We start from the raw sequence: 25,267 nt of genomic DNA on the forward strand, positions 1-25,267 counted from the left end.
TTTCTCTAGTCAAAAGTGTATTCAAGGTGTCCAGTTTCATGTTTTCTCCCTCAAATTGTTACTTTCTACAGTACTGGTTGTAGAAAGTGGCAGTGGGGCTTTCTATAATTTACCTGGAAGCTTCAAGGGTGGAAACATGTGTAAGTCTGACACCTCTAGGAAAACGGTGGTGTGCCCACTTAGGATGGGGAGCAGTCGATACCTCTAAAGAAAGAGTAATGTTTGCTTTTGGGTGGCGTGGTAGCTGGAGGGGAAATTTGCTTCTTCAGAGCAATGTCTTGGCATCTCTGTTATGATTGTGTTGGTTTCTTAGAGAGTCTCTGCATAGACTGCAGGTTCCCAGGTCAAAGTTAGAAATAGAAAATGGAGGAATAAATTGAAAAATTGACAGATGGATGTTTCTGTTCATCCTTCTAACACTGTGTAGAAAATGCTAAATATTGAACTGCTGAGATTGCTACTTCATCAGTTTATGAATCAAAAACCTACTAATGAATTATTTATGAAATATGTTTGTTTTTAATCATTCTCAGATCTATCAATAAGAAAGCCCACAGAGTCCCACCACCATTAGCCCCGCTCCAGAAAAGGGCCACAGCTGCAGAGCTCATTGACTACTTACCCCAATTATATGAAGTGCCTTGAGCGGCTGGTTCTGAACCAGCTCCCTCCTACAGTGGACCCGCTGCAGTTCGCATGCCGCACAAATTGGTCAGCAGTTGAAGGGATCTAACTCTCTGTCACACCTCAGCTCCCATGTGAGAATGCTGTTTTATAGACTTCAGCTCAGCATTCAATACCACCATTCCCTCGCAGCTCAAGTTACATCTGCCTGGACTGAACACCTCCTCCTGCAGCTGGTTCCTGGACGACTTCACAGTCCAGATCAGCTGCACCAGCTCCATCACCATCACATTGAACACAGGAGCCCCCCAGGGATGTGTGCTGAACCCACTGCTGTTTGCATTGCTGCACACTGAGCTCCAGTAGGAACCGCATGTAACCGTAGCTCCAAACTACCAGGATAAGCTCACTCAACATTAAGAAATAATTTTATGTATATTCATAGATTTGTTTCAAGATCATCAACATTGTATGTAATCTTCGGGATTAAATATTTCACATCTTTATCTTAACATAATGTCGAGATGAAGACCCATTTAGTCTCAGTCAAAAGTGTGAAATGTGTGCATATATTTGCTTTTGTGTGTGGATTTGTACACAAAAAGTTTGATGTCTGACCGCAGCTATTAACTGCTCTATTTCAGCAGGAGAGCTGCACTCCAAACTAGTTTCAAATATTAGCAACAGAAGCTATGAGTAGCTAACCCCACTGATATGATGGTGTCTTTGTCCTTTAAAATACTTTGAAATGATGGTTTGTGTAATGGATTATTGACCCTCTGTTCAGTCTGAATGCTCTGAAAACGCTTGCTTTGAAGACAGTAGATCCTGTGTTCTATTTTTTTTCCACTTGTTCTTGTCTCCCCTGTCAAGTTCTTTTCATTCTGCAGATATTTAAATCATGCGGAGGCAGAGAGGGCAGCACAATTAGATTTCTCTTATGTTTAAAAGTGGGTTGGGCTGGCATGATGTCTGAGGCCTTTTTTATTCTCCCCCACAGTCGGCCATTGATTGAAATAAAATGTTGCTCCGAGTGTTAAGTGTGGAATGGTAATTCACCTTTTCCTCTGCTAACTCCGAGCTATCTAAATATTAAAAGTGGGTTGCAGGAAATATAGAAGTATAGTGCCGTATAAGTAATGCATGAAGTCATTTTCGCGAAGGGCAAAAGAGTCGCACACCAGGGTTATGATTGTGTGTGGGGAAACAAATGAATATTTACATTTGCTACATAGACTCTATGCTACGAATATATTGCAGTGATTGGAAACCACAGAAAATGTGTATTAAAATATGGTGGTAAATAGTGTAGATAATTCCAATCACCAGTTTTTTTAGTAACTTTGAGAACAAGGTAGGTACTAGCAATGGGACAGTACTGTATAACAACAACTCTTATGACTTGTACTTAGTTCAGACAAACTGAGGTATGCAAAATCTATTTCCAATCCCACCATCTGAGACTAGTGGATCTTCTCCAGCTGGCAGAGTCTGACTTGTGACTGCCTTCTTATATGAGCAACTGGCGTCTGGGAAAGTGAGCAAAAGAAAAAAAAAGAGATTTTTGAGTGAACATTACAATTAGAGCTCTGCCATTCAATAAGCAGGCAAAGGATTTAAATTCGGCATTTCAGAGTGCATAAATTTGTGCTCTGATACCAATGATTTTTAAACCGTTGGGTTGAACAATGATGGCTTCCTTTTTTATTTCTGGTGGATTTCAATGGTTTTTGTACTTGGTTATGAAAAGTGGAAACACACCGTGTATAAAAGTTTCTGAAATCTGAATTTATTCAACATAAACTAAGGTTAAAACTAAACTTTCTAATATGAAGTGTGAAAGGCAGTGAAATCAGAGGTGTCTGGTGTGATTGAGTGGGGAACGTATGTGAAAGTGTTGTAATGTGCAATCAAAATAATCTACAAATCAAAAGGAGGAAGCGTGTCTGCCTGCGGAGGAGAGACGCTAGCTGCTAGTCAGGCTTTAGATAATAAGGCCTCACCGCGTCCTCAGGTGTTCCAAATCAGTAATCAGTGTTGAGAAGAAAAGGTAAATGCTCAACCTAACCGTAGCATCACCACTTACATTTTCTTCCGTTACCAACTTCAGTGCATTTTTGTGGATTTTCTAATAGACCAGCAGGTTTTAACTCCAGCCCTCCGGTTGAGGTCCGACATCCTGCAACTTTAGGATTCACACCTGAGTTAAATAATCAGGTCATTAACACAATATGGAGACTTTGACTTGCACACAGAGGATTACAACCATTTGAATTAGTCAAACTGTTGTACAATTCGTTTCCTTTCAGTCCAGTCTATATTTTAGGCATACATTGGGTTCATAATGTGTCTATTCTTTCAATGTGGACCCTGGACCCTGTTTATGTGGTTCATGGACAATTGAGATTCATATTCCAGTGTACTGATTAACTGCATTTCTCTTTATAGCACTCTCAACATTTATGAATGGTGTCACATAGAAAACAATTTGATGTGACCACTGTTTCCTGACTAGCAGTTCATCACAAAGTTTGCATAACTGGTCGTAAAAATTGACGAACCTCTAAGGAATGAAATGTGCCCTAGTAAGCAACATGAAACTGCTGCTGCACAAGTTGTTAGCTTACGAAAGTGAGTTGGTTGAAGCCATCATCCACATTGCTCAGCTGCCCTCAAGATTCAACAGCTCCGTCTCAGAGAATGCCATGTGGATCTGGACTGAACTTTGGTGAAATTAATACTCTCTTCTAAAGAGATCAATCATGTGCCTAATGCGATACAAATCGTTATTGTTTCATTGCCCAGTCCTAGTGATTCTGGAAGAAAACCTGCTGTGAGAGAAAATCTCCAAGAGGTGCACTGATATGAAAATTCGGGCTCATATTGATATTTGATATTAATATAGCTGTTATGACCGATAACCAATATTTAATATTAAATACATTTCTCTAGTGTTTTAACACCTTTTGGGGAAAAAATTAACAGAAACGGACAGCAACAAGATGGGAATAAATATCGGTTGTTAATATCACCCTAGTTTTGATGATTGGGCCAAAACCAATATGTTAAAAAATGACTAATATCGGCCAATACCAATGTTGGTGCCGATATATCATGCATTCCTTGTATGAATACTGTAAGTAAAATTAGATGCTGCAAAACTTTTCTATCACCTTAAAGTTTTCTTGCGTTATAGAAACCCACAATAAAAATGTGCATCAATAAAGCAGAATGGAGAAGATGTTCATATTTCCATTAAAGCCTGCATTATGCAGCATCGGTGCCGGTTCATACCCCAGCAAGGTTGATTCAGCTCATATGATCCCCTTAGTACACCGAGAGTAATGAAAAAAGAACAGGGCTTAGTGAGTAGTATATTGTGATAGGAGGTAAGGCGAGGTTGCATATGATGTATGGATTGTTCCATCTGTAATGATATTCAGCTGAATAAATGGTCTCAAGCATAATCAGCTTGAGTCAATATAATCTCTCTCTGAAGGTCTTCATTAATCTTACAGGCGATAGCCAATCATGTCCGTCTACTTGAGTCCCCTCGAATGCCTCGCCTTCTTACTGTACATTATTCGAGAGATTTCTGCAGGAGACAGACAAATTCTCACAAGGCTCACATATTCTCCCACGTGTCAACGCCTTGACCTCATGCAAGTTTACAGGTTTTCTATTCCGCTAGCTTCGTGTTTCCTTTGTTTTCCATTCCGTTGTCGTTGCCTTTAAGTTCACTCGGTCCCTCTGTTCGTGATTTGCTTGCATATTAATCCTTTTGTCTTAGAGGTGAATTACTGCCCCAAGTAGGTGTCACTTCCCAATAATGTAACCTTCATTAAAACAAAGGCTCTAATAGCTGAACACTCATATGATAATAAGGACAAGTAACTGCGGTGTTTGGCTTTTTGTTCCCTGTTCCGGTATCAGATGGCATTTGCCACCTTTGGAGATGTTATCGTAACGCTGGTGTTACGACCTCAAACAATAACTGATGGCATTGGGCTGGAGCTCTCGGAAATGGAGCACACAGCGTCTTTTCAACAAGGAGTGTTTCTGGTTTTACGCCCTCTGAAAGATAGGGATCAGTGGGATCTGCAAGGGTCATTGCTTTTATCAGATGAAGGTGAAAGCTGACAGGAGAAAGTGCCGGGTGGCTTCAGTAGTCAAACAAACAAAAGGGGTGTTTTTTCTTTCTACTGACTGTTTAGGATTTTACTTCAGTGTGAAATTTTGACAGAATATTCCAGCAATGTTGCTGTAATACATAGTAGATATGATATTGTACATTTATGTGAGAAACACTGTAGTAATACTGTTTTTTTTTTTTTTTACAATTTAAATAGAATTCAATGCACTTTTAAATATTATTTGTTGAAGATTTGCAGAAATTTGTCAGTCTTTCCAGTTTGTCAGCAATAAATGTTATGCATCTTTCCACTCTGCTGAGTCTTTGGCTGGCTTTATTAATTCATTGTAAAGTGCCTTGAGACAGCATGCGTTGTGAATTGGAGCTACATAAATATTGCATATTTGTATATTGTATAATGACTTGTAAAAGCACTCATTTCCCTCATACTTTTCATACCTTTTCCAAATTATCATAGTGCATCCTCAACCATTAATGTATTTTATTGAGATTTTGTAACAGAAAAACAAAATAGTTGTAGTTTGGTTGCATGTAAAGGATTTGGCTCATGTGCTCGGGGTCATGCCTTGAGTGGTGGGCAGCTAGCATATGGAAGGAGACCAAAATTGAAATTTTTGGTCCACATGCAAGACTTTCTCCAGAAATAACTGACACATCATTCTTTATAATAAAGCATGGCGGTGGCAGCATCATGCTTTGTTCAGAGATGGATGGAGCAATTTATGAGGCAATTGTAGAAGAAAACCAGTCGGAGAAAAGATTTTTGAGTAACACTTTATTTGAAGGGGGGTGAATAAGACTGACATGACACACATGTCATGAACATGAATAAGCCTTCATGAATATTTATGACTGTTGTCATAAAGCGTCATTCGGTAAATTATGACACTTGTAATACAAAGTTGACATTATTCAAAATGTCTTTGATATGACAACTTGACATTAACCAGGAAATCATTACTGTTTAAACTTTATCTTTAATAATATAAAGTTACCTAATTTTTAAAGTGCAATCAGTAATACTTTTATAACAAATGTATATCAGTAATGATTTCTTGGTTAATGTCAAGTTGTCATAACAAAGACATTTTGAATAATGTCAACTGTGTATTAAAAGTGTCATAATTTACCGAATGACGCTTTATGACAACAGTCATAAATATTCATGAAGGCTTATTCATATTCATGACATGTGTTATGTCAGTCTTATTCAACCCCCTTCAAATAAAGTGTTACCGATTTTTGTTTTCAGCAAAAGAGCTGAAGCTACAAAGGAAAGGTTTTAGGTCAAAGCATTTTCATGTGTTAGAATGACCAAGTCAAAGTCCAGGCAATTAATCTGTCTGAAAATCTGTAGTAAGATTTAAAGAATGTTGTCCACAAGGAGTTTGTTCAATCTGTAGCTTGTGCTACTTTCCAGAAAAATAAATAAATAAAAAAATCAGTCTGGATGTGCGAATCTTGTAGAAACAGACCACAAAAGAATTATGGCTGTAACTGCAGCAGCATTTTTACTCTACAAAGTATTGGCTCAGAGGGAGTGGGTACAAATTCTTGTCTTCAAGAGAGGCTCTTGCTAAAATAAATACATAGACGTTTGTGGTTGTCGTGTGCCAGAAAACCCTGAAGAGCTGCTGCTTGAGAAACCGCAGGTTCAGATCAGACCCAATTGATATGCTTTACCCAGCAAAAGTGTCCAAACATGGTTATTTGTGAATCTAGCAGATAGAGGCTCTGAGAATTCACAGCAAGTGACTGTGCATGAGGATAGTGTTTGCTGCCGCATGTTTTTGCCAAATGGGTCTGTATATCTCACTTTGAGCAAATATCTGACGGGATGTGATGGCCTCTGTGGTCGACAAATCCCTTCCTCAAAGACCCTGCTCTGCAATCCACAGGACCCAAAGGATCCTGGTTTATTATGCAACCAACAATCTTCTTCAGTGTCTTCTATTTGAGATTTTTAAAATTGTTGATTTGACATAAGAGACGAATGCATATTCAGCCTTACCCAACATAACGCTCACATTCGCACAGCTCTGATTTTCCTATTAGGAAAATATTGCATCATGTTTCAGCATTTCAAAAGTTTGACTGGAGGAATATGTTATAAAATATGACTAATGATATGCATTCATCTGGTGTCATTCATACTTTAAAACTATTAGTCTGAGACTTTTTGACTCTGTTACACTTTTGCCAATATCTCCAACTGTGTTTGATCAAGGGATGATACGGATATAAGCATATATTTGTTCTTCCTAATTGCGCGGAACATCACATCTCTCCTGTAGCTGAATGAACACATCATCAGTCGCTCAGCGATGGCTCTGTGGCAGAAAGCAGATAGATTGCAAGTAAATGAATGCAATCTATGTAAGTGTCAGCTTACAGGTCTGGGGGATATTTAATTTTAAATCCTTTATCAACTACGATGAATAATGTACCTGACTCTGAATGCTAAATTTTCAACAGCTGAAAGGGAAATGACACTCTGAGCCGAAGCTCCTTTGTGATATTCCTCATGGCTTTGGGAGAAGAATCAGGCTTTTAATGCAATATTCAAATACAAAAAGCAAAACTAAAACAGCATTTCTAAATTATCATGGCAACATTAAGCATAGTGCCCTGCAAAAGTATCAGCGTGTTGATATTTTGCTTGTTTAAGATTTAATTAAATAATTGTAATAGGGTTTAAAAATAGCAATAGTCTTTTTCATAGGAGTCTGAACACCCATAAGGTTTGCAGCTGCAATCGTTGCAAACAATGATTTTACAAGTTATTGACTGGAGGATTAAATGCAAATTGATGCTGTAGTTTTTGGATTTTTAATTAATTGCAAGAAAAAAAAAGTTGTTTGTCTGCTTGCTTCACAATTACACAGTTATGTCTTGTTTTGTGTTGGTGTGCTACATGGCTGTTTGACAAGATTATAAAAAAAGTTCTAAGTTCAGTTAGAAGACTTTTGCAAAGTACTCTACATGTCAGTGTATTAACACAACAAGCCTTCATGTATTTTTAATGCATATATTCCTTCTGTGTGAGTAAAAAAGTAGTTGAGAATCTTTAAACTTTGTTTGAATGCAGACAGTGAGGCTGTCTTCTTTAAACTGTGTCAAGCTACTGTATAATAAGCCGTTTCCTTGTCATCACTCTGAGCTTCCCTCTAACACACTGCAACTGTCACATCACAGCTGTCATTCATACATATATGGATGCAACAAATAGGAGCTATTTCTATACAGGAATGCAATTTGAGCAAAAACTGTCTGGGTTGAATTAATTTATTTAAATGAAAAAACAAAGAGCCCAGCAGGGTTCAGTGGCTGGAAACCTTTATGGTGTAAAGAAGGGAGAGAAAAAAGTTTATTCTAAACCAGCACTACATAAAGGTTTTGTTTTACAGAAGAAAAAAAAACAGGAACTATTAAAGAAATGATGCAACTGTGATTCAAATACTGGAGCAATGACCCAATAACACTTATCATCTTATTACACCATGCAGACACTTCACTCAGTCTGGCAGTCTGGATCCTTTAAAAAAGTGAAATGGACAAAATCACATCAGATATGCGTTGTATTTCTTTAAGTACTTACAATATAAACAAAAAAAAAGTCATATCTAGATGGTCATGTGAAAAAATAAAAATATGTGAATCAAACCAGATTCTGACATAACCCAAACTTCACATTACTGGTCAATAACAGTGCAACTCTGTAAACTCCACAGCACTGATCCCAGTGCACAATTTAAAATGAAATGAGAGCATGTTATAGGTGACAAAATAATCTCTAATATATGACAGCCACTTGGACCCCAAAGATAAGCACATTCATACAAAACTCATGATTTCTAGGATATCACTTCAGCATCCATGACATTGATGGCTCTGCCACTCTGCATCCACAAATTCAAACATCCGTGTTTTGGTTATGCAACTCAGTGAAAAGGTTTTACGGCACTTAAAACCTTTTTTTTATTTTATTTCTCACCTTGTTTTTGTGTCAGACCAAGCCACAACCAGAATAGAGAAAAGTCTACAGTTAGTCGTGCATGAAGGTTTTATTTTCTTTTCACTCATTTTTCTAAGCATTGCATGCTTTTCTTATCCATTAAAAATTCAACAAGAACATGCATTTATACTTTTTAGGGTTTGGGCGCAAGAGAGCTAAGTGTGGTAGTTATATATTCTGAAAAAACAAAAAAATAAAAATCTATTTTTCTTATGGCTGTTAAAGCAAACTTTTCTGCAGTAATGATAGGTTCATTGTTATGTGCAGAAGGGAGTCTGTGTACACCTCAGCTGAAATGATTCATGACATGATAAACCGACTGTCAAGACGACATCCAACTACCAATTGCTTTGCTTTGCAATATTCAAACTCACAATGCTTTTAATTTCAGAGTTCCATATCTTGCTGTACCCAAGAATATGTTATACAGTAATTGCCTGCTCTCCATTTTTAGATAGCAGTGTTTTTGTGCTGACAAGTCCCTAAGGATACATAATTATTTCTCTGTTTTATTCAGTTCTTCCATAGCACTTTATCATGCAGCGCAAAAAACCGCCACCCCCTTTTGTAGAACTCTGATTAGACGCTTGCTGTGCTTTAAGGTTCTTGTCTTTTGCATTATAGTGTGAGCTGCTTCTGCTATCTGCTGTCTGTAACTACAGCAGTTTTGTACAGTTACTCAAAAAAGTCACATATTCATCAATCTGTGGGGAAAGCATTTAGTTCTGATAATTTTAGCTTAATGAAAGCACAGCACAATGTCTCATTAGCCTACATGAAAACAAAGGAAGTTTAAATTCAATTCTTTGAAATCAACAAAGAATAACCATATAATAAGCCCCTTTTGGGGGGGAGGGGGGTTACGGATATGGAACAGAGTAGAATAAAATCATTCTTAATGAAAGATGATAAAGTGTATTCATGTTTCATTTTAGAAAATTCATGTCTTTACCAGCGAGGCATGAAAGGTGAATTTGGAGGATGTAGATAAGATGACACCTGGGCAGAAATGGCATACGTAACAATGTCAGGCTGTGTTAGAGCTAAATGAGAAGATTTTTCTTTTTCTCTTTCATCTGTAATAAAATTTGCATGAAGACTGGAAACCCCCAGACATTTCTGAAACTTGTGAGGGAAACACCTTCAGCGAAGGTGGCCACGGCGGTAGGGGCTTGTTCTGTAGAGTAAACAGTTTGCGGTCCTCGGGACTTGATAAAGCATTATACAGTACAGGCCATTTATCAAATACCTCCCATTGCGCTATCGTCTATCTGCCATGTTTGCAAATGAGCTTTTGTCTAGAAAACCTTCGTCCCAAACAACTGCTGCTTTGTTATCATGCCTCGTGTGATGTCCTTGATAAAATGGAATAAAAAATAAAAACAGTTCATGCTGTTCTTATTTGCATTTCAACAACATATGAAAGGATGTGGCTTTAAGTTCTGCAACTAATGTCCCTACAGTCCCTTTCCACAAGTTGATCTCCAGTCAGACTGCCAGATGTTTTTGAATGAAGTTACAAAGCATGAGTTTCACAATTAAAAACTCCAAATACACACAGTTTTACATAAAAAGACACAAAGACACATGCATTTTTTTTTTTTTTTGCACTGTTTGATGTGAAATCAGAATGAACTGTTTCTGTTTTAGGCGAGTTAGGATTATCAGTTTGTTTGGGGTTTTTTTTCTATTTGCTAAATGCCAGAATAATTGCAAACTTTTTTAATTTACACTTTGCAAATGCTATATTTACACATTTGAGTGTTACAGCGGTTCAGATCTACTCTGCATCCCCAGAATCAAAACCAAACACAGAGAAGCATCATTCAGCTCTTATGCCCCACTAATCTGGAACAAACTTCCAGAAAACTGCAAAGATGCTGAAACACTGAGTCTTTTTAAACTGCATTCCTCAAGGGCAGGTGTCCTGCATCTTTTAGATGCGTCTCTGCTTCAGCACACCTGGCTCCAGTATTCGCTCATCAGCAGATCTCTGTGGAGATGCAGGCAGATCCACCATTTAATTCCAGTGTGTAGGACAAGGGACACATCTAAAAGTTTCAAGACTCTGACCCTTGACCCTTTAAAACTGCTATTTTAAAGCAAGACAACTTGTTTAGAGTTGCCTTTTTATTAATAACAATTGGCACATTAACTAAAGCATTACATGAATATTTGATAATAATTACTCTTAATTTATTTAATGTTGGTGTTTGGTGAAATGTGCTTGTTTATAGTTCTCAATGTAATTGGTTATTGTTTTTTTAACATGTAAATACTTTAAGCTGCCTTGTTGCTGAAATGTCCTATACAAATAAACTTGACTTGGTTTGACAGATTATAATTGTCTGACCATTTTGTAGCCAATCATAAAGTTAATAAAGCATTCATCTTTCATCCCAAGAAGGGTCACTGAGGATGGACTAAGAAAAAAAGTGGTGAGGTTGCAGCAAGAAGCTGCCTTGACTTTTATGCCCGTCATCCCACTACATCTGCACCATAAAACAAATGACAGAGGCGCATCGTAAACCACACAGAGTTTATAGATGTGACGTGATTTGAGGTTTCACAAAATGTGCACAATTTCAACACATTTACTCACTTAAAATACAGTTTTAGATACGACACCAAACTGGGCAACATAAGAAAAAAATGCAACATCAGCTCAAATTGCACCTGGTTGCCCTTTGAAATTTTAAGTTGACTTTTCTGGTTATAGCCTCATGCAATAGTCTGAGTATTCTGTATTACAAAATTGTAACCTTTCATCAGATTATTTCATTACTTTGATGTATTCTGCTTTCATTAACATATTAACATATTTCATTCATTTTTCCTACATTAAAGGAATGGATTATACACGTTAAATAATAAAATAAAAAATCCACACTGTACTGACTTGGTGCATCACAGCTGATACGCCACATATTTTCAATAAAACATATATTATTAAGACTGTAGTAAAGACATTTTGTAAAAAATAGTTTAATTTGTATTGTTTTTTCTTGCAAACAGTTCAAAAGATGATACTTGTGCTCTATGAAAACTATAATCTTCCACAACAGGCCAGAAGACAAGCATAGGATTTGACTGAGCAGCAGAAAGTGCCAACTTTAATAAAGAGCCAGAGGTTCCAGAAATGTACTTCTCAACAATATGTTTTGCATACCTGTCAGAAAAGAGTTTTTAAGTCTTCCTCCAGGCTTCAAATATAATCTTGTGTTTTATTTCAGGAAACTTCCCTTGCAGTTCCTTCACTGTAGGACATTTTCCCATTTATTTAATTTCCAGTTCTATCTGAAGTGGGGTACATTTTATTAAGCTTTCTGTTTTTTTTTTGGTTTTTTTTTTGGTTTTTTGGCTCCTGCATTTTAAAATGTATTTTACTGCACAGTAGTTAGATGGTTTCATAGCAACAAAGGATGTGAATCAAAATGGTTACATTGCACTGTTGGCTATTCATTCTTAAACCACCTGATACAGTATATCCATTTCTTTTTTTCTTAATCCCACTGAAATGTACCAAGAAATATAACTCTGGACTGCTCATGTTCTATCTCTTCTTCTTTTTTCTTCCCCCAGAGTTTGCGAGAGCGGTTGCGGCACGGCCGATGTCATACGCAGCGGTGTTACGAATGAGACAAGACAGCTCTTCGTCAGCGCTCAACTCGCGCAGCAGACCTCGACAGCAGCACAGTGGTAGGCTGGTGACTCCTGACTGGCCTGTTTTCTCCAGTCACCCTCTGTCAGCCCTCAGCCTGCTGGGCTCTCAGGAGGACCTCAGGACTGAAGGTGAAATTAATGTTGCAGTCAAGCTCATGCTTTATTTGGCTTCATCTGTAACAAAATGTACAAGTTTTGTCTTCCATTGCCTATTTACAGTGGCTCATAAAACTAAACCTCTAACCTCAAGAATGTTATTTACTACCTTTTGTCCAGGATTACATTTTCAGTTCTTACAAAATCTCAGTCAACATTCTGAATTTTTGAATTATTTCAATCATCTTAGTTCCTGAGATGTAGCCCAGGAGTTTGACTGAACTCCTGGAAACCTGATTGCTGTGAATAGACTCTTTCTCAGCACTCTGCCCCAGGTTTCACCCACGCCTTGTCTGTCTGGATTTGATCTTGAAATGTATCTTGCCCATCTATTATCACAGTGCATCGCCTGCACTGACCAGGTCGTGGCCTTTGTGAAATTGAAGTAGGCTCATGCCTGCATTCAGCTTCCTTTGTGTTCTTGTCAAGATAGAAAGGATATCTTTGCCCAAGAGAAAGTTGTGGTTTCCCCTCACACAGCAGATAACCTCGACATAGGAGTGATATATAATTTATATGCATTTCTTTGTGTTCTCATTTTCAGTTTTCTCTCCTTTTTTTGTACTTTGTTACAAACTTCAATGTATTTTATTGAGATTTTATGAGCTACACCGAAACAAACAAGTGTTCAGTTCAGATGTTTTGGGATAATGACACACGCTTTTCCCAAAATAAAGAAAAAACATCTGAAAAGTGTGGCAGGCATTTGCAGAACTGCCTCTTGTAAAATAGCAGATTGAATAAAGTTTTGACCCTTTAACTCCAGGCAGTTGCTTTCATCTAAATATTTCCTTTGTTGCTCTTGCTGCATGACACAGAATCCAAAGTTCTGCATTAACTCTGAATGAATGTATTAAAGTAAGGTTTATTACAAAAATAACTTTTGGAGCTCAACAACCACAACCAACTAACTAACTAATCACCTGAAAGTCATACAAATAGAGGTAAATATGAAATTCTTTTGTGATTTTTCTCAGTATTTACTCGCAGCGCACTTGGAACTAATTCAAGTTTTCCTCATGTCTTGTTGGTCAGACTGCACAGCGCAGTCACCAGTTTCAAATGATTAGCAACATAACGAAGAAACGCTTTATACATTTGTTGAATTGCTGTGTAGCTGTTAGCAGCTACATTTGAATGTCTTGTGTTTCATTGGACTCTTTCATTGACCAAGCATTGATAGAGTCGTTATCAATTTATTCTTTTTGTGGGGCAGCACTTAACGGTGGAGACACGCAGCATAACTCACGAGCAATTACTCTGTTTTAAGAGTATTATAACTGTTTAATCCATATGATTTTGTTTGTAATAACACTTATTGTCAAGCTGCACAAGCCACTCAGTGCTAAGTTGGATAGATGCAACAAATCAATACTGTTGTGTCTGTTTTACTTATAAGACAGTTAAGCTCAGTGGAAATGGTGTGAAAGCAGAGAAGTCAGCTTTTTCATTTCTTTTTAACACCACCAGTGCTTCAGACTGTGGGTTGTAACACAGCATGCTTTGCAACTTAATACTGATGAATTTTCCTCCAGTGATTGGGATATTACTTGAAAAGCTTTTCATTTCCCTGCAGAGCAATGAAATGGTGACAAATGCCTGGTGCAATTGTATACACAGTGAGAGGAAAGCCTTGACTCTAATCCTGACACCAGATCCTTTCTAAATGGTAGCAGTAGGCAAGATTGAGTGGCTTCGATGTTTACGTCGAGAGTCCTCCAGATCAACCTCAAAGGCAGCGAATGTTATGTTTCAACAGAAAAGGGACGTGTATTACTCAGATAAATCTTCGCACGGAGACAGTTTGTCTGCTGGACTTAATGTCTTCATGAATTCTTTACATTGCAGGAAAAACACTCTTCTGAAAAATGCAAGATTCATCGGTCTTCTGTACATTTTAAAATTCAGAAAAGCAAAACAGAGAACAATGTATGTGAAAAGCTGTCTAGTCTATGATTCAGTGGAAGCTGAAGGCTCAACAGAGCAGAATAAACTGGAGAAGTAGTCGTGATTCCTAACAGGATCTGTCAGACACTCCAACTAGACCTACATAAATATGCTGGAGATTATATAATCTGAACAATATATTCTTGCTTTAGACGCCTTTGGAGTATTCAATTATTTGATTGGCATTTTTATCAACCGTAGTACAGAAAACTGCCAAATTAATAATTAAATATTTGTGTTTGATCTATATTAAAGCTGATTTAAAATATTATTAAACTAATGGAATTACCTCCCCCCCCCCAATCTTTTCATTGACTTGTGAGAGTCACAAAACTAACACTGAGATATAAAACTAGAACACATAGCAGGATATTCACAACAGAAAAACAGCATTTCTTTTTATGGTTACTAAAACAATTTATTAAATATTTTATATTAATGTTATATATTGTATGTTTAACATGGGGGGGTAAACAGCTAGGACTTAAATTTGTTAATTTTGCTTAATGAATTACATATATTTTACTTAGATTTTAACATTTTGAATTTTTTTAAATTTAATTTATAGCTTTTTTTTGTTGGACATACTTTTCTTAACCAGACCCCTTGAATTTTGTGCCCCCGTAAATCTCCACTTCTCTGTGCTTCATACAGCCAAACTAATGTCATAACATTTTGGTTCTTTCTTTTAGCATCTGCAAATGAAGTGATTTCGCACTTTGAAAGCGTTACAATGAAAAATGTTCACAGCGCTGAGACTGGAAACCTTTTAAAATCCTGTAATACTCGGAAACTCATAACAACATGGAAGACGGGTTTCGGGAAGGAATGATGCACGGCAGTATCATTTCTACATGGCACTCCTTTCCTTTTTAAATATTTTCTCCATCAATGTTGGAACATAAAATTAAAAAGTCCAGCCAGGGTGGGAATGAAGCCAGGGAGATGACTGATGTTCACTTTGTGTTCTGCTTTCCTGAACTTGGCCGGGAGCTATTTCTACAAAGCTCAAATCTCACTCATCTCACTTAGGCTTTTAGGCAAACCGCGCTGGGTCTAAAGGTGTAAATGTGATTTGGCAGTAGCTTACATGAACCAAAAAAAAGAAAAAAAAAGTGGTATTATAGTTCCCATTTTCATTTAATCATACAGGATTAACAGGAAGGTCTCAGAGACTCACTTCACACATAGATGTAATTTGTTATCTCTCATTTGGGCTTTTTTCAGGCTTGTGTCTTTTTAATAGTCTGAAAAACATATGCTGCCTGCATCCTGATGCCATTTAGCTGTTTCCAATTCAGTCACAGCATGGTGTTGTACATCTTTCCTTTCTGTTCGTAATTGTGAGGTAATTGGACTGTAAAACTGATTGGCACTCCTGGTGTGAACCGCACAATTATTGTCATCTCTTTCTGTTTTCCTCTTTTTTTTCATCTTCACAGAAAGTGAAGAGTTTGGGCCTGTTTTCATCCAGGAGCCAGATGATGTTATTTTTCCATTGGATTCTGATGAAAAGAAAGTGATGATGCACTGTGAGGCGCGGGGGAATCCACTGCCCACATACAGGTGTGTGCTTCTTTTTTTTTTTGTCTCTGCTTCTTATTTCACACCTCATTAGGATGCATTTCATTACAAACATATTAACGCTTCCCGTTTGTTTTTCAGTTGGTACATTAACGGGACAGAAGTGGATTCAAAGACAGACTTCCGCTACAGCTTCATTGACGGAGATCTTATTATAACGAATGCAAGCGAGATCACTGACTACGGGAAGTATCAGTGTCAAGTTGAGAACAGTTACGGAATCATCCTCAGTCGAGAGGCTCTGCTACAGTTTGCATGTGAGTATTTTTTTTTGAAATCCCTCCACCCAACGATCCATGAATGCCTCTAGATAATAAATCAAATGGATGTTAAATAGTTCCTTGATGGCAAAGTTGAGTAAAAGAACAGTAGAACTTTAAAGTTGAAACATTTCCATAAAAATAACAACATTCACTTATATGGTGGGTCAGTTGGGACAACAATAATTTTATACTCAATTTCTGCTTAGCAGTTCACTTTGACCACTGATTACCTGAGATGGGGATTGTAAATGGACTCATGTTAGTTTTCAAAGTTGGTTTTCAAGACAAAAACTCCGTTTTTTTAAGACTAAGCAAAGAATGATAAAGATTCTGAAGTAATTGTATCAAAAAAGGAGCTGGTAAAAGTAATTTTATTATCTTTTAATTATTAACATTTTTTTTTTCTTAAGTTGGTGTTTGTTATTCATGTGAAATAACCACAATACTACAAAAAGAGATCTGAGCAAAAGATTATGTTTTCATTATTGGAAATATTTACAAGGAGTACAACAACAACTGTGGTCTTTAGCTGTGTACGTTTATCTGCCGTTTTTTTTTTTTTTTTGGTGCATCAGCCAGACAATGCTATAGCCATCTGGGTACAATTTAGCTTTCTTTGCAGTAGCCGCTAGCTAGCTGGAGGCAGAGGACTACTGCTGTTCTTTTCTCCAGCTTGTAATGAAGACAAAAATATCCTGAAAAAAACCTCGCTGGCTTAGTTAAGTCCAAAAGTCCATTTAACATTTAGTAATGTTGTGATACTCTGTGATTTTTGCTCCTGTATGCAGTGGAGCATCTGACATGCTGCATTTACGAGATCATCAAAATACACAGAGTCAAGAGACTGTTTTCACGTGCAGTTTTAATGGTATTTTTTATTTTAAATCAATGGTTAAAAACAGAAGTTCTATGAAAGTAATCATTTGAAACCGTGTTCATTTGTTTTAGAATTTTATTACATTTTTACTGCTTGAAATTTAAAATCTGATGCACAGAAATAAAGTTCTGCATTTTCAGGCCTACATTGCCAAACTGACTTTGTCTTTATGAAGCTCTTAGTATGCTCCCAGTATCCCCCCCTATCGAAATGAAATTGCACCATCTTGGTTCCAGAGGTGAATAAACACAACAAGGTCTGCAGTACGGTTTGGATGCTGGATGCTGTTCCCAAAGGCTCCGTCTGATGCTGTATAGTTACGCTGCTAACTGGGTGCATGCCCTTAACTGTGGTGTCTCAGTGGTAAATGAGAGCCAAAAGCACTTTTTTTTTTCCATCCGCTAAACCCTCTTGGCCCACCTCCAAAGCATCATCATGCGCTATGGCAGCACATAACAAAAGAGCAGGGAGACTGAGCCTGGAGGAAAAGCCATTGCTGGTGCACTCAGTGTTTTCCTTGGAGCAGTGACCGTAACAGCCTTATTGGTAACTTACTGGAAACGTACTACTTTCAGCCACTGAACTGTAAGTTAAAAGTAAAGTACATGGTTTTCTTTGTTTTTCTAGGCTCTAATATTTGCTTTGTTTTGAAGGGCTCTTGGCAAATTTCCTTTTTCTACTTTAGAACTTGCATTCTTATGTTTTAACCATGCTTATTGCTAATTGGCGAATAAAGAAGAGTGGAAATATAAAGAAAAGTAAAGGACTATTGTTACGAGATGTCAAAAAGTGGGGTGAAAATGACTGGATTAAGTGATGTTGGAAAAAAAAAGACCTTAATCAAGCCTTGGGAAATGTTTTAGACTGTTAGGGTTGGAAGGACAACGTGGATTAATGAAGCTTTCAAAACTTCACAGCTCTATGCACTGAGACAAAAGTGATTTTAGTGAAACACAAACAAGAAAATGACAAAGTTGCAGGTCTCCAAACCATGACATATCAATCTCTGTTCAGTACTGGTGCTATAAGGTATTTTTCCTGGCACGCAATGATTTAATTGCGTGCCAGGAAGTATGTCATCTGGTGTCCAAATAAATCAGCTTTAGACTCATCAGTCCAAACATTGATCCAGACATCCTGGGTCTTTATTTCCATTACAGATGTGCACAAAACCTTTTAGATATTCAAATAGAAACATGCAGGGAGCCAAGAACACCACGAGAATACTCTAGAACTAGAACAGTGGCCTTCAAATTCAGACCTAGTTGTTTGCTGTCCTGCAGCTTTTAGGTGTGTCCACAGTGCAACACACCTAAATAAAGTGGCTGAATCTCCTGCAGAGCATGCAATCAAGTTCTCCAGAGTCCTCAGGAAGACTTCATTATTTCACTCAGGTGTGATAATAGCAGAGACTCATCTAAAAGTTGCAGGACACTGAGCCTCGAGGACGGGATGTGAAGACTCTTGAACTACTTTAGTTGATTGACTAACAAATACTAATATTTCTTCAGCTGCATAAACCTTAATGTCTCTGGTAGTTGCGAGTGAGAACTTCTTTAGTGCCGACGTATGTATTCTTTTTTTCCTCCATCTAAAAATATATCATTTTGGTTACCGTGTTAATTCTTGACTCCAAATGTACATGTGTGAGTGTGTAAAGTAGGTTTGTGAGACGAATGTATGAATGAACTGATCTCACTTTAAATATAAGACAGACTGTGTTGGCAGACAGAAATGCCCAGATGGTAAAGCGAAGCGCAGATACAAGTTTTTTTTCCCTTTTTTTTAACAGCGCTGCTACGTTAGGAGCAACACATGCCGCATTTCAACCAATACCAGAGCCTTCATCTGTCTAGATCTTTCCCTCCTCCTCACTTTGGTCAAGGGTCATGTTTGTGTGTTGAAGGCTGCGCTTGAGAAATGCAACCTGCCTGAAAATGAGCTGTGTAACATTTAGATGCTCATTTATTTGCCTCGTGTTGAGACAGGGACAGCTGTTTGTACTTTTTCATAAATACTATTCGTCGGCTTGGATTATCCATCAAATTCATTTTTAAGGTATTTTTACCCTTTTTTTTTGCTTACATTCTGTTTATATTTTTTATTATTTTTTTTGCATGGCATTAGATCTTTCCAGCCACCCTTGAGTTTTTTTGGTTTTTTTTTATTCAGGATTTCAAAGAAGGTGTTTAAGATTTTACCATCCACATTTTTGTCTTTCAGACTAAAATGATTGTGGCTGTGATGATTAAAGCTCAAACCTAATTTGACTGCCACAGCATAGAGGGGTTTTATGATCTGTGTCAGTAATTGCTTGCTTTCATAACAGCCAGTAAGATGGGCTAGTTTATGAAACCCCTGTGCAATCGCTCCAAGTACTTTGAATATACCGAGGTAAATAAGCTGTTCTTCAAATTCAAGTCATGCACTTTTTCGTGCATGACTTGAAAAAGTGCATGTCAAAAAGTGCACTTTTTGCACTTTTTGACATGCACTTGGTGCAATCGCTCCAAGTACTTTGAATATACCGAGGTAAATAAGCTGTTCTTCAAATTCAAGTCATGTACTTTTTCGTTTAATCCAGTGATTCCCAAAGATTTGATTGCTTATTAAGACCCCCATTGAAAAAATGCCAAACTCTTCCTAATTGGACTGGCTCACTGCAGTTAGTAAATTCATGCATAACATCATAGGTCTCCTGTAATTCAACACGCCGGTGAAATTTCTGAAGCTCAGCCTCTAGTTTGTATTTTTCACCCCTGAACTTTCGGGGCCTCTAGCAGACATTTATTATTAAATCCTCTGAGCAGATAAGGCAGATCGATTTATGTCTCCCCTGAGGTTTAACAAAATAAAAGTTCATTCATTTTTATTTTTCCGAAACCTCCTGCTCCCCCAGCCACACAGCAGTTTTTCTATGATGGCTTTTCCAACTGACCTCTGAGTGAAAGTGCTGAGTTGTCCACTAAAATCAATAACTTTAGCTTACAGTGCTCCCATTTGTGGCAGAGCTGAACTGTATTGTAGTTGCCATGCAACTAGTAGCTTTCTTCAAGATGTCATTTCTAATCTGACATACAAACGTTACATGGGAGCAGACTGAGACAGCAGACAAGCAGCATAAAACTTTAAGTATGTCTTAACAGCAGCACTTTGTTTCCTGTCCACTGGAAGTCCTTGATGTTGTTCAATCCCCAATCTGAGCTGTGCATCTTCACAGATGCACAAACATGTGTGTGTTTTTCATTAAAATTATTATATATTTTGACTACTTCTGTCCAAATTCTGCATGTCTTTATAGAGCTGCATTGTGAAGTGTTAGGCTAACTCAAGCGTTCTCACTCTGCTTTGGTAGCACGGTGGGGGTTAGCCTACATATAGCTGAAACCCTCTCTAAAACTGCATATTTTAATAGTGCAAACTTGAAATATATCATAATTTGCACCAATATGCACAGCAGAAATGGTCTTTGTGCTACAACAGGATCTAGCGTCAACAGTCTTCCTCCTCTTCACTTTTGGGTTTATAGTCGACTAGTACCTGGGAAAATGAATGTCGGTCCTCGATTGTCTGCTTTGCAAACGTCAGCCAGTAATGTGCCAAGTGACATTATACCCAACTGTTTCAGCTTCAGTTTCTTTCAGAAACTTTTGATATGATGTGTTAGAAAGGCTGTGAATGGGTAATTTTTCTTAAATAAAAAATTTGGAATTACTTTCTCAGAAAAACCTGTCATCTGCCAGCCAAAAAGCTCATTGATAATTTGGTTTCCAACATCCAGACCTTGTTTTGAACAGCAAAGTTTATGATCACCTATAAAGCACTTGTGCTGGAAATGAAAGGTTGTGACTGTTAAAAGCTGGTTGCACAAATCAGCCTACACAGTTCATTTAGGAGTGGGACAGATGTAATCGCAGATGGTGGATTAACAGTAGATATTGAGAGGGAAGTCTTGTCAAGGAGTCCTTCTGAAACTAATCATTTAAAACTAACCATAATCCTGGTACCTGGTTTAAAACATCCCATCCATGTAGCAACTGTTACTCTAGCAGGAACAGTAATGGATATTAGATTAGATTATGTTAGATGACTTAAACAACTACAAAATCAAGAAGAGCAGACATTCCGACAGAATAACAATGCATTGCAAGAATATATATATATATATATATATATATATATATAGAGAGAGAGAGAGAGAGAGAGAGAGAGAGAGGGTATAGTGATTCAAGTTCCTGGATGTTGTTCCTTGGTGGGAGTCTGAGATTAATTCTTCAAACATATTCTGAGATTATATCCTTGGGGTCACGCATGGTTGACAGGCAGGAGTGTCAGCTGATATGATGGCTGCTTGTCACACATCAGCTTCACCTAAACCACCTCTACAAAATGTTGGATTTTCTAGCAGACAGGTCATTTTCTGGCAGACAGATGAGTCAGTATCCTGTTGTTAGAGTCTTGACAGGGAGTAATCTGAAGAGATGGAGTAATGACAGACTGTGCCAGGTTTAAAAAGTGCTGCTGCGAAAAAATTTGCCTATATTTGCCTTAAAGTTCCACGGTAAAATCCATGTGTTTTTCTTCAATATCACTGTTTACTTATGCTGTACGGTGAGCTCTGCAACCTTGAGGAATCGCTCACTGAATAAACATGTGACTCAGTTGTGCAGTTGAGTCAGCAGCAAATCCCACAGCTCACCTGTTACAAACTGTGGTTTTGGTGCCAACTGCCAAACCAACAAGGTTTTATGTTTGGATTCTGAGTGCGCTGGTACCAAAAACAAATAACGGTACTGTCGAATTAACATATTACATTTACATTCCAGTGTCTGCTACTGGGATAGCATGTGATAGGCCAACACAAACTGGTGCAGACTTGGGAAGTGGGAAGGAAACCATAAATAGTTTTCAAAGGTTCTGAAAAATAAAAACGAGAAATGTTATTGTATTTTTTTATGTGTATATTTGTATGATACACTGCATGACAGTAACTGTTTAGGTGTTTTGGATGCCACAATTTGCGTCACACGTCTAGAGACCTTTGTAAAATAGCTAAAGAACAATCAGATTGGATGGTAAGTGGTGAACTTTTTTTTAAAGTCTTACCATAGATACTAAATTGGACTTATGTCTGGATTTTGAGCCTTTCTAACATGGTTGATTTTCCAGCCAGAGAAACCGGCTCGATTCAAATGGATATTTTGAAGGAGTAATTGTAAGATAAGAGGCTGTGAAAAAGTACGTACTGCTGGACCTGAACACTGACCTATCCCAGCTTAGTTCTGGTCTGATGCAGCAGACACAAGTCCCACCAACCTTCCTTCTGTTATTTTTGTTTTTTAATTTTGCCATGGAAAATAAAATGAAAATAAAATTATTTTCTGTTCTTCCAAACTTTTGAACTTGTAATAGTAATTTATCTCTGCCATGATCACTATGTTTTCCATGCTGTTGTAAACTGTCACACATGACATGCGGTGAGGGGGGGATCCTTGTCTTTTGAACCATGAAGAGTTTGTGCGAAAATGAACGTCCCGTAACCAAGTGGCATCATGTCAACAGATTGACTTCTGTCTGACCATGCTAGACTCTTACGATCCTGTCAGCTGATACGTGCTTCATAAATGTGGATCTGTGCTGGCCTTTATCACGCTGAATGTCTTGAATTGTCAGGTATCAGAATAGAAGGGAAGAAAAATTGCACAACATACATTTTAGATTTGGATCTTTAAAAAAAACAAAAACTAAATGCTCATCATAAATTGTTTTCTGTTCTGCTACCAGGATAAGCAAGTATGAGTAGAGAATGGACAGATTTGCACTTGATTTTACTAATAGTCAAACACAGACTCTGTGTTTGTATTGTGTGTGTGTGTGTTTCATTGATGAATATATGCAGAAAACATTAGAGAAGACGGCACTCTTGATTTTTGTTAAATAAATATTAGTCTCCAAAATCCTTGAGCTGCACAGTCTGAAAGATTTTTGCATAAAAGTAACTAAAACAGCTCTGTTCCTGCTGTTCATCCTTGTTACTCTCCTATTACTGCTGAAATACAAAGAAACCCAACTCTGCAGGTGCGGTTCACGCATGGAATACATAAAGCTCATTCAGCTCAGCCATGTCATTGCTGCTTCTTGTAGCTTATTCATATTTATGTATAAAAGCTTGTGGTTGTGAATACTAAGGGGGGAAATGGGCTGAGTGCACAAGGAGCATCTTCTTTCTGCAGGTTTATGTTCTGCATGTTCAGAGGTTGTTTGATAAATTGCAGCTGCTGTTTTTTTTTTCTTACTTTGTGATAACGAGCGATCTCTGCTTCAGCACAAGTGATACACCCTTGAGATGCAGCCTTGAGTCCATTTTGCTTCCTCTTTTGAGTGTCCTGCTCTCTGCTTTTGAGGAACTTCACCCTTGTGAGTCGACAACGACTGAGAGCTCAGAGGAGACCCAGAGATAAAATAATCAAAGCGCTACACAGATTTTAGAGGCAGAAATTCAAATTGCTGTTTTCTTCTTTATTACGAGACATAATTACAGACTATAATCCCATTATTGGAAAAGCAACATTATTCAATTTTCCTGCTTATCTGCCAGTAATACATCATGTCATGATAAGCAGAGTAAACATGATTGAATGCAACAATATTTTTTCCATAAACGGATAAAATCTTAATGTGTTGAGATAATTATGAGTATGGAAATATGTTATTGGGTGCTTTGTATAAAATTACAGGAAATTGGTCTGACTTATAAACACGTAACAGGTTGTTCTTTTTAAGTATGTGTAGTAGAGGATTAGATGTGCTAATCTGAAATGTTTTACTGAAATACTTATTTACTTAAATAATCATTCTACGATCTCATCAGAGATCCAGTTGTCTAATGGACGAGCTTTTTAAATGACCTTTAAGCTAATTCCATATTTGAAGAATTAAAGAGATTTCTGTGCTTTATATGTGTTTGTTTGGAGAGTTTGGTTGAGGAAAGAAAGGGGAAAAGTCAAAGATCTGGATCACCTGGTTACCATCTTATGAATTATATCAAAAGAAGACATCAATGCATGTCGCTGACAGATGTTTTATGTCAACCATTTTCTTGATTTAAAGGAAAAGTACATGTCCAATAAAGCAGGTCACCAATGTATGCAAGTCATTAGCCTCTTCAGTGCTAACGTAAACGAGTAGTTGCTTCTGTGACAAGGAAGTAGCCACCACTGGGTCGCATTCGTCTTAATTTCGGCCTTAACGCTACAAGATAGTCAAAGTTGTTTTTAGGGAATTTTGTAGAAAATATCAGGTCGTGGCGTTGAAACATGTTTAAATCTATGATCAGAGTTAATTCCTCTTTTAGTTTAATAATGATCAGTACCCACAGTTTTTTATTTGTTTCATCAACTTCCAAATACAGACTATATTTCTTTAAAACAGGATTTGTCTGAGTGTTCTGCAGGAAGTAATAAAGGTGCCCTGCTGCCCACATTTGAATGCAAAACCTTCCCTCGCTCTTCCCACATATCAAACAGTGTGTATTTATCTCTCTGTGTGAAGCCTTACTTCTTCCCTTTTTTATGGTCACTGCTCATTTTCATGCAGCGGTTCAGCTGATTGCTTTACCTGCTTCAGGATTATTTTTCTCCTGATAATCTAAAGCAGTAATGGTCTAGATTGCTTTGACACAGGATAAATCATTCATCGTTTGACTTGTGCTGTGCAGTTTACTGGCATGTTAAAATGTTGAACTTTGAGTTTTTATGACCACAGAAACACCAACCCAATGGGGTGAGATCATTTCACTCTGGTTGGTTTGAGAGAATTTGTTGATTCAGAAATCAGATGAAAAAAACCCTCCACTACAGCGGCTCATCCAGAGGGTTTGCAGTTTCGATGAAGATTGTGAAGAGGAAAGTCTGGTCAAGGCTCTTTATGTTCCATCTTGTGTTCATGCACTCCATTGCCTACATGGTCTAGTAGGATTCTTATTT

General features: G+C 37.6%; 1 protein-coding gene across 2 annotated transcripts in view; it reads left to right on the top strand.

The window, feature by feature from the left end:
• Positions 1-25,267, top strand: part of cntn5 (contactin 5) — a 150,356-nt gene that overhangs the window by 49,488 nt on the left and 75,601 nt on the right. For both annotated transcript variants that reach the window (XM_014982727.2, XM_088011649.1), the window contains 3 exons: positions 12,375-12,584; positions 16,001-16,124; positions 16,224-16,399. In XM_014982727.2, the coding sequence (XP_014838213.1) occupies positions 12,375-12,584; positions 16,001-16,124; positions 16,224-16,399 (510 nt within the window). The remainder of the gene's footprint in view (positions 1-12,374; positions 12,585-16,000; positions 16,125-16,223; positions 16,400-25,267) is intronic.

The sequence above is a fragment of the Poecilia mexicana genome, unplaced genomic scaffold (assembly GCF_051168715.1).
Source record: "Poecilia mexicana isolate PSO_F unplaced genomic scaffold, ASM5116871v1 scaffold_13, whole genome shotgun sequence".
NCBI classification, from domain to species: domain Eukaryota; kingdom Metazoa; phylum Chordata; class Actinopteri; order Cyprinodontiformes; family Poeciliidae; genus Poecilia; species Poecilia mexicana.